Source organism: Dipodomys merriami, unplaced genomic scaffold, assembly GCF_024711535.1.
Source record: "Dipodomys merriami isolate MVZ:Mamm:240054 unplaced genomic scaffold, mDipMer1.0.p SCAF_153, whole genome shotgun sequence".
Taxonomy (NCBI): Eukaryota; Metazoa; Chordata; class Mammalia; order Rodentia; family Heteromyidae; genus Dipodomys; species Dipodomys merriami.
The window spans coordinates 2,803,892-2,814,236 of NW_027202860.1; the positions used below are offsets into that span (position 1 = coordinate 2,803,892).

Sequence of the window (10,345 nt, forward strand, 5' to 3'; positions counted from 1 at the left end):
GTACAGCCTCTGTGATTCACAGAGCACGCAACGAGGAGAAGCAGGATGGTCAGATGCAGCCCATCCAATTAGTCCACTGCAAAGCTCCCTCCTCCAGCTTTGGAGGACAAGAAGATGGTATTTACCCTTGTCCACGAGTGAGGTCATGGGGTTCTTCAGATGTGTGGCTGTCATGTGCCCAGGAGACTGAGGGCTCATTGTCTCACACAGCTGGAGGGTAGGAATAAATCAAGCCATGCTTGGTTCAGCCTGCTCCTTCCTGCTCTGGGGGGTAGAGAGGAGGAGAAAGTGTTTGTTTCACATGGACCTTTGAGCTCAGGCCTCTCCACTGCTTGTCTGGCGACTCCAGCCTTCTGCCCAAGAGCTAAGCTCACAGCCTCAGGTTCTGCACCCAAGAAGGGGTTAGTACCAAAAAGCATAGCTCAGTGATAGGTTAGGTTCTAACCTTTTACAAGAACATCACAGAGGGCTGGGAAGGTGGCTCAGTGGTAAAGTGCTTGTCTTGCATGCATGAGGCCCTGGGTTTGATTCCTCAGCACCACATAGCAGAAAAAGCTGGAAGTGGCACTGTGGCTCAAGTAGTAGAGTGCTAGCCTTGAGCTGAAGAGCTGAGGGACAGTGCCCAGCCCCAGAGTTCAGGCCCCACAACTGGCAAAAAAAAAAAAAAGAACATCACAGAAAGGATTCCTCCTCTTGAGTCTAGTGAAGCACCAGATTCCCATGTGTGACAAACATCTTACCCCCAGCAAGTTGGGGGCACAGACAGGACACATAGGCCTGCAGGTAGACAGCTGGAGCAGTTTTCTTCCTCTCATGGGTTTCAGCCTACAGCAAACACAGGTCATCTGGATTTCCCCCCTCTTCCCAGCAACCACAGGCAACTTTACACCCAATAAGCATTTACCTGTAATTCTATCCCCAGGGAGGCTGAAACTGGAAGACCACAAATTTGAGACCAATATGGGATGTACAGCAAGATTTGTGTACAAGAAAAAAAATGTCCTTAGCAAATTCACGGAGAACACATCTTTTCTGCCATACCAATATTGGACACCTGTAGCTGTTTAAGGAAATTTAAGCCTTGATTTTAAACCTATTGTAATTTAAACCTTAATTTAAATGTGACTGTTGTAGTGGAGGACACAGAGAAAGGACATCTTTGTGGAAAGTTCCACCTTTCTGGAAAATCCTACTGGACAGCCCTGCTTGGGAAGATTTTTCTGTCATGCTTATTTTGTCTTTTAGGCCAAGATATCAAGTCAGATGGCTTCAGTATTGAGACCTGCAAAATCATGGTGGACATGCTAGATGTATCCTTTTATGTGCTATGGAGAACAGCCACCGAGGAGTTTAGAAACTCACTCTAGAAAGTTCTAGTACATTGCCTTTTCGCTCTTTAGAATGGCCAGTTGCGCTTGACTTGCCCTCCACATGACCTTCCTTCCTAAGGAAATAGAAAACCCCAGATAAAGGAAAGCATGCTGCCACATCCCCACCCACCTGCATAGGCTCAGTGTGAGGGGCAGCCAGCCCGTGCCAGCCTGTGCACAAAATCCCTGATATTATACCCATAGTCCCTGCCCAAATCAGCCTGGGTTGTTCCCTGAGCGGTAGTGTTTCCATTACTTCTAGGAAACTTTTTCTGGTGTGAATCTTTCTCTGGTTAGGATTTTACTCTACATCTGTAGATAAGGGCCTACCTCCATGGGCATTCTTCCTTCTCTGGTTCTAATTACTTTGAGAGCCACTTACCTGCCCTGAAAGCAATGTAGTTTTGGTCTCCTCTTGTTTCTGATGCTCAGTGAGAAAGGATGGGAAGGGACAGTTGGGGGACCCATCAGTGGAGCTCCATCACACATGTTCTTAGAAATACTCTAAATAATACTGAATATAAGTGGTAGGGGCTCAGCTATTAGCTAGCTCATTTGGATCAGGATCTAGGGGCTCCATGGCACCCCACAGTAATCAGGGTTAGCAGGAAGGAAGCTTACCTTTTATCCAATTCTTTATAGAGGAGGTATGGCAACGAAAAGGAGAAGGATCCTTTTGCCAGACTTCCTTGTAAACAGGGTGTGATGACCAAGAGACCCTCTGAGAGGACAAACTGGCTGACGTTATAATTGAATGACTGTGGATTCCAGGAGTTTTCCTTGATTGAAGGCAGGAGGATGGGAGTGGCAAGCTGGGGCTGAAAGAGTTCTACATTCTCTGGACAAAGATTCAGAAATACCAAGTAAGATCTCAGGATGGCTTGGCAGGGCGGTGGGCTGAATAATCTGTGTCTGGGTATATTCTAGGCATGTAGTTTAAGATGCAACAGGGTGGATGAACATTTTCAAGAGGATTGAGACTTGACCCATGATGGAGCTCAGAACGAGCAAAGACCTGACTGGGCAAATGCAAAATTAAACAAAACAAAGACTTTGAGAAATAAGTCACTTATTGTCTGCCTTCACCTGATTGGTGACTAGAAAAAGAGCCGCCATTAAGGATTTCCTTAAAAGGCTGGGTGGCTCCATGGAGCCGTGAATTTGTAATTCAAGTATATAAATTACAAAGGATGATCACATAGGCCCATGGCAGTTGGCTCAAGCCTGTAATCCTAGCTACTTGGTGTGTGGAGATCAGAGAGTCATTTTCTAAGGCCAGCCTGGGCAGAAAATTTCATGGGACTTCATCTTCACCAATGTCCTGGGAGTAGTGATTCATGCCTGTCATCCCTGCTACAGGGGAAATAACAATGGTTGGGTGCATTGACTGACAAGTATGTGGCCTATGCCTGTCATTCCTAGGGCTGGGAAGGTCCAAGTTGGAGGATCACAATATAAACTGAGCAGAAAGGGAGAATTCCTCAATCTCCAAAATAACTAGGCAAAAAGGGGCTGGATGTGTGGCTCAAGCTGTAGAACACCTGTCCAGCAACTGTAGGCCCCTGAGTTCAATTCCCAGTACTCCCAAAGGGGAAAAAATGACAAAATATCATTAGCCATTTAAGGTTTAAAAAAAAAAAATAGGTGATTCTGGTAAAGCCAAATGGCACAGAGCTGGAAAAACTTTACCTCCACGCAACACAGAGGTAACTTGCCACTTGTTTTTCTTAGGGTCATGGTTTTTAATAACAACTTTTCATGTTCTAGAAAATTTACCGGGATATCGACGTTGACAGGTCTGGCACCATGAATTCCTATGAGATGAGGAAAGCATTAGAAGAAGCAGGTAAGACTTCAAAGCTTTTCTCCTCTCCTTTGCTTCCTCCAGTTGTATAACACCTGTTCTAGTTGATACAACACACTGCTTGTTGTGTCATATATAGCAGGTAGTGATCTAATAAAACTTGCCCTTCTGCTCCTGTTAAACATTAACTAGTCAAATGAAATGCAGTGCCAGAAGCTCTGCCCTCACAACCCACGTGCTCCCAGGTTTCATCTGGAACAGCCTGAAAGAACACACAGGCAAAGCCACCTCTCAGCAGCCCTCTTTCCCCCACCCCTCCTTTCTATTGCAGAAGGCAGTAGACACAAAATATCTCAGACCAACCCTCCTTTATCATAGGACACAGGCTTGGGGAAGACTGACTGAATGAGAGACAGTGGTGCTTGTGGACAAATATGCCAACATGAGGTTGTTCATTCAGTTAGTTGGGATATAATGCCACAGCAGAGACCCTCCCTCCCCCAAATAATAGTTGTTTAAATGAGATACATCTTTCTCACAAATAATCCAGTCTGGCATGGGACTACTGTCAGCTTTCCAAAGCTATGGCGTTGCATTACCCCTGAGGGGCCTGGGGACAACTTGCCATCACAATCACAATATTGCCAACAGGTTGACAGGAAAAGGACTCCTTTCTTTTTAAGAGAATACAACTTCTGGGTTCTGGTAGCACACACCTGTAGTCCTACCTACTCAGGAGGCTGAGATCAGAAGATTGAGGTTTGAAGCCAGCTTGGGCAGGAAAGTCTATGAAACTCTAATCTCTAATTAACCAGTAAAAAGCTGGAAGCTGAGCTGTGGCTCAAGTGGTAGAGCATTGGCCTTGAGTAAAAAAAGCTAAGGGACAGTGCCCTGGCCCTGAATTCAAGCCCCAGTATGGAAAAGGAAAAAACAAAACAAGCAAAGCATACCCATCACTCCTGCTCACACATCTTATTGGCCAGAATCTGGTCACTGGGTTTCGGATGACTGCAAGGGAAGCTGGGAAATGTAGTCTTTATGCTAGAGAGCCTCTGGCTCATTAAAAATACCTTTACTGTATACAAGGGGAGAATTAATAGTAGTTTATCACACACAGTTTCTGTTGCCTATATCCAGGAATAAACTGGTTTCCAAGATGATTCAGCACTAACTACACAAAACCTAGAAGCATGGTTAACAATTTAAGGAGACATGACCATGGACACAGAGCAGACAAGAAGTGGTGGGTGTTAGGACACAGAGAGGATATCTGTAGGATGACAGTTTGGAAACAAAAGAAATAGCTGGAGGTACTGGCTTTACAAAGTGAAATCAGTCAAGCAGCCGAGGAACAAAAGCAATTACAACTGTAACGTAAAATGAATGTCACATCAGCTGTATAACTGGTGAGTGGAGCTAACTAGTGCATAACTGGTGAGTGGAGCTAACTAGTGCATTCTGATCCTTAGCCCTCAATTCATGTGTTCACTTACCTCCAGGTTTCAAGCTGCCTTGTCAGCTCCACCAAGTCATTGTGGCTCGCTTTGCAGATGACCAGCTCATCATTGATTTTGATAATTTTGTTCGGTGTTTGGTTCGACTGGAAATACTATTCAGTAAGTGGGTATTTGGGGAAGGCCCATTTCTGTTTTCTTTGTATTGAAGCAGCCCATCTTAAGCCAACATCAGTTGTTTATGTCCATAATCCTAGTACTCAGCAGGTTGAGATCTGAGGGGCTCTATTTGAAGCCATGCTGAACAGGAAAGTCTGTGAGAGTCTTATCTCTAATGAGCCACCAAATAGCTGGAAGTAGAGCTGTGGCTCAAGTGGTATAGTGCCAGCCTTATATGAAAAAGCTAAGGTACACATTCAAACCCTCAGTTCAAGCCAGAGTTCCTGCGCATGCGCGCGCGCACACACACACACACACACACACACACACACACACACACACACGCTCAAACCCTCAGTTCAAGCCAGAGTTCCTGCGCACGCGCACACACACACACACACACACACACACACGCTCAAACCCTCAGTTCAAGCCAGAGTTCCTGCGCACGCGCGCGCACACACACACACACACACACACACGCTCAAACCCTCAGTTCAAGCCAGAGTTCCTGTGCACGCGCGCGCGCGCACACACACACACACACTCAAACCCTCAGTTCAAGCCAGAGTTCCTGTGCACGCGCGCGCGCGCACACACACACACACACTCAAACCCTCAGTTCAAGCCAGAGTTCCTGTGCACGCGCGCACACACACACACACACACATACACACGCACGCGCGCGCACACACACACACACACACACAGTGTAGCCTGTGTTTCACCACCGAGTGGTCACCTGGCCAGAGACATGTCTGTTGAAGAGCTGAAAATGAAATTCCCTCCTTAGTAATTTGGAGCAAAAGGGAAGAAATAACATCTCATGACATTCAATAGTTAGTGACTCAAATGAGGGAGAGACAATGTATTCTCTGTTTCAGCTCACTCACTTACAACATCCCCCTTTTTCTTCCTCCACAGAGATATTTAAGCAGCTGGATCCTGAGGACACAGGAACAATAGAGCTCGACCTTATCTCTGTAAGTCAGCTCATACCAGCCTCCTCTCTCCAAGGGGATTTAGGGAAAGATGGGGCTGAATGGGCTGTTACTTGGCTGACCTGCTCTTTCAAGTTCTGAATATTTCCTAGTCTTTTGGGGACAAGCCTGTATATAAAATCCCACAATCTTGCCATCGCTCCCCAACTATCTACTGAATCTCAAGTCCAAGAAAGTCAGGTATGCTTTGACTTGAGCATAAAACAAGGCTAAAGTTAGAAGATTAGGTGAATAAGAATCATTTAGGAGACTGCTAATCAGTATGCACAAGTATGCTTCTTATATAAACACTTGGAAAGCTGGGCATCAGTGGCTCTGGTAGCCCCTGTAATCCTAGCTGCTCAGGAGGCTGAGATCTGAGGATTACAGTCTGAAGTCAGCCAGGGAAGGAAAGTCTATGAGACTCTTTATCTCCAATTACCCACAAAAAAAGCTGGAAGTGGAGCTGTAGCCCAAGCACAAAAGCTCAAGGACAGTGCCCAGGCCCTGAGTTCAAGCCCAAGAACAACACACACACACACACACACACACACACACACACACACACACACACACACACACACACACACACACACACACACACACACACACACACACACACACACACACACACACACACACACACACACACACACACACACGTTGGGTTTTTGGAATACCCATTAATATTTTGGCCCAGGCCCTGAGTTCAAGCCCAAGAACAAACACACACACACACACACACACACACACACACACACACACACACACACACACACACACACACACACACACACACGTTGGGTTTTTGGAATACCCATTAATATTTTGGCAGAACTCAAAACACCTTCAAAGAAAATTACTTTTCTCTATTTCTTTTTTGGGTCCAGTCGTGGGGCCTGAACTCTGGGCCTGGGCGCTGTCCCTTAGCTCTTCAGCTCAAGGCTAGCACTCTACCACTTGAGCCACAGCGCCACTTCCGGCTTTTTTCTTTTTTGCTTATGTGATGCTGAGGAATCAAACCCAGGGCCTCATGCATGCAAGGCAAGCGCTCTACTACTGAGCCACCTTCCCAGCCCAACTTTTCTCTATTTCCTACACATGCACACCTTCAAAATTCTAAACAAGTTTGTCATTTTACCCACTTGTGAAATTATCACTATCCAAATCACATTGATAGGCCAGTTTCATTAAAAACAAAATGTAGTATGTCCTCTTGTCATTCTGATGACAAAGAGCTGTCTCACTGGAAGATGCAGAACAGGCAGACTGCACATCTCTCATCACCTGGCTCCAGTAGGAAATAGAGCCTGGCACAGCACCGGCCACAGAGGGGTGTGGCGACATTCCCAGTGCTGGCTGGGAATGACCGTCACCAGTTCTATCCCCTGTAACACACAGAAGAGCAAATGTGAAAAGGAGGACAGGCCAAAGGACCAGCAACTCTTTTCTTTGAATTTTGAACTCTAAAGGAAGCTGGTGATAAACCAGCTTTGTGATTCTACTGTTATGCATTATAAAGTGCCTTTATCCAACTACAGATCGTTTTGTTGGTTACAGATAACACTAAACTTGTTTTAAAATTCTTAGGCAATCTAACCAAGTCAATACAATGTGATCTTAAACATGGGTTCTGGAAACTCTAGTCTCCATCATTCCTGCTGGGGATCCTATTCCCCATTTCCCCAGCTCCCACCCACCCACACTGGCCCACCCTCACAGCCCACTCCCTGCCTGTTACATCTGAGAAACATCTTACCAATGATTCCCACTGGCCTTACATAAGCTTCAGTGTGTGGTGACTTTACAGCCCTGCCTGTGGAATAAGCACACCTGGGACTTGCACAAATCCAGATAGGTTCAGTCCAAATCCGATTTAAAGTTCCCATAGCATATTGGGTGCAGGTGGCTCACACCTGTAATCAATCCTAACTTACATCGTAGGAGGCTGAGATCTCAGGAACTTGGTTAGAAACCAGCCTGGGCAGGTAAACATGAAACTCATCTCTAACCAGCAAAAAAGCCAGAAGTGGCATTGTGGTTTAAGTAGTAGAGTAAGGGACAATACACAGGCCTTGAATTAAAACCCCAGTACTGGCCCAAGCAAACAAAAAAGTTCCCATACCATACCAATATAGAGCCAAAGCCAATATAGACCCCCAAACACCGGCGATCTTTTGATAGCCACAACCCAAACTAACTTCTGCTGTGACACTCTGAGGCAAAATGTAAAAATGCTGGTTTATGTGTGGTTTGAATTTCACCCTTCATGAGTTCAGTTAATCCAGCAGTGACAATCTGATGCCAGCCACATAGACCACCAATCTGGAAAATGTGAGGCTCTAGAAGTTCGGTAGAAAAATGTACATGCACTAGTATCTTAGCGCTTGGTAAGCTTTCAGAATAATCCAAAGGTGCTTGAATAAAACTTTCAGTGGCCCCCTGAAATGACTTTCTTTTTTCTTTCCCACAGTGGCTCTGTTTTTCAGTACTTTGAAGTTGTAATTAATCTGCCAGAAAACTTCTTGTGAAAGAAAATTGGCCACGGACTAAACAACACTTTGTATCCGGACCTTGAAGTTATGGGAACATTCACCTAAACCTGATTATTATAGCTGAAAATAATACTATTTGAGATAGCAAGACTTTCACATATCAAAGTAAAGGAGTTGCCTATTATTATACTAAACATAAATGAAATGTATAACCCTGGTAAGCTCAAAGAAAGCTTTAAGTCTGTAAATAGTATACACTTTCTACTTTTACACACTTTCCTGTTCATAGCAATATTAAACCAGGATGAAATGCAGGGAAGTATTTAACAGCTGAGCAGGAATTAAGTCAGTCTTAAAGACCACAAGGTCCTTTCTGGGAATATTTAAAGCAATTTTAACTTTAAAAATGTACTGTGCCACCTACCACACAGAAATCCAGGGACTGCCATTTCCCTTGAGCAAACTGGGAAATAGGATCCACTGTGTAGTAGTCTTATCAAGACATTTTCAGAGTCCAGGAACTAGAATGGTGGTGTACACACACCTGTAATCCCAGAACCCAGTAAGGTAAGACAGGAGGAGTATGAGTTCAAGTTCAGCCTCGGCTATCTAGCCAATTCAGTGGCAGCCTGGACTACCTAGGAAGATCCTGTCTGACAAAGAAAGGAAGAGGAATTAGAGGTGGCTCAAGTGGGAGAACACCAACTGGAGTGAAAAAGCCAAGTTCAAACCCCAGTACCCTTCCCCACAAACGCAAAGAAAATTTGCTAGGTACCAGTGGCTTAGACCCTGTAATCCTAGCTCTTCAGAAGGCTGAGATCTGAGGATGGCAATTTGAAGCCAGCCTAGGTAGTAAAGTTCATGAGACTTATCTCCAACTAATCACAAAAAAAACAGAAGTGGAGCAGAAGAGTGCCAACTTTGAGTGAAAAAGCCAAGTGAGAGTACAAAGCCCTATGTTCAAACCCTAGTACTGGCACGCGCACACACAATATATATGAAAGAAAAAGAATCCAGATAGAAGACAAGTCTCTGTCATTTGGATTTAACACTTGATAGGTTTTATACAGTTGATAGTAGTAAATCCTTAAACTCAAGTTCTTAAACATATCTGGCCTTAAACATTTAGTCTTATTAAATACAGAAGGGATGCTACTTGTCATCAACTGAAGCAGTATGCACCAACCAGGCATCCAATTTGCAAACAGATCATAATGGACAAAACATGGTGTCAGCTGCCTCAAAAATCTATGCACTTCAGAACCTCCACCAGTATTTGTGCAGTTAGCTAGAAATTCTCTTGAAATGACATGAGCCGGCTTCCTGACTTGACCTTGGGAACATGCTAGCAACATTATGAAAATCCTGCCTTGTTGCCTTATCTCCTTCCAATGTACTGTTCAATAAAGTCGCCCCATGCAATCACACCATTCTGCATTTGTCTTCCTGGATGATGGCTCCAGTGCCATCATTTATGAGCACATAGTACTACAGCCGACTTGAACTTACATGAAGGATGTTGCCTCTATAATATTGAGAAAACATATTACCTCTCATTTAGATGGGGAACTAGCCAATTTGAAACTGATTATTTGACCCCCAAAAAGGGAGGGGAGCAGCTATAATTTCTACTACCTGTTGATCTCTTTTAAGGAGGTATAAGAGACTTGTGTACCTCTCCAGAAGTTTCCTGCATTCCCTGCCAGCTTAATGGCACTCTGGTCAGCTCTTACTACTAGAAAAATTTCAAAACAAAACAAAAAACAGCAAGAGAGCTGAGAAAACACAGATTGAATCACTGGTATGCTGCTGGTGATCAGCAAGGTATCGTACAAAACTGGAAAGATGAAGGTAACTTGATAGACGAATTCTATGTATTATTTCCTAAAAAGATTTTAAGGTAGACTTCCTGAACACAAGTAGGATGAGCCTGAATTCCTACTTCTTCAGTGGGCTTTGTGGGCATAGAGAAGGTGTGAATAGAAAGCAGTTTGAATTCGCTGGAGCGATGTGGGGAGGGGTAGTGCTGGAACAGTGGGAGTTGGGGTGATTGGGTCTGCAAGTGAGCAAGGGATGAGGACCA

The 10,345-nt window shown here is 44.6% G+C and overlaps 1 protein-coding gene across 1 annotated transcript in view; it reads left to right on the forward strand.

Annotated features, from left to right (window-relative positions):
* The window catches only part of LOC138827295 (calpain-2 catalytic subunit), a 52,610-nt gene extending 42,921 nt beyond the window's left edge, over positions 1 to 9,689 (forward strand). The window contains exons 16-21 of the mRNA XM_070022799.1: positions 1,246 to 1,310; positions 2,165 to 2,233; positions 3,138 to 3,216; positions 4,674 to 4,790; positions 5,712 to 5,770; positions 8,241 to 9,689. Of these exons, the coding sequence (XP_069878900.1) occupies positions 1,246 to 1,310; positions 2,165 to 2,233; positions 3,138 to 3,216; positions 4,674 to 4,790; positions 5,712 to 5,770; positions 8,241 to 8,264 (413 nt within the window). The 3' untranslated portion in view covers positions 8,265 to 9,689. The remainder of the gene's footprint in view (positions 1 to 1,245; positions 1,311 to 2,164; positions 2,234 to 3,137; positions 3,217 to 4,673; positions 4,791 to 5,711; positions 5,771 to 8,240) is intronic.
* Positions 9,690 to 10,345: the final 656 nt, after the last annotated feature.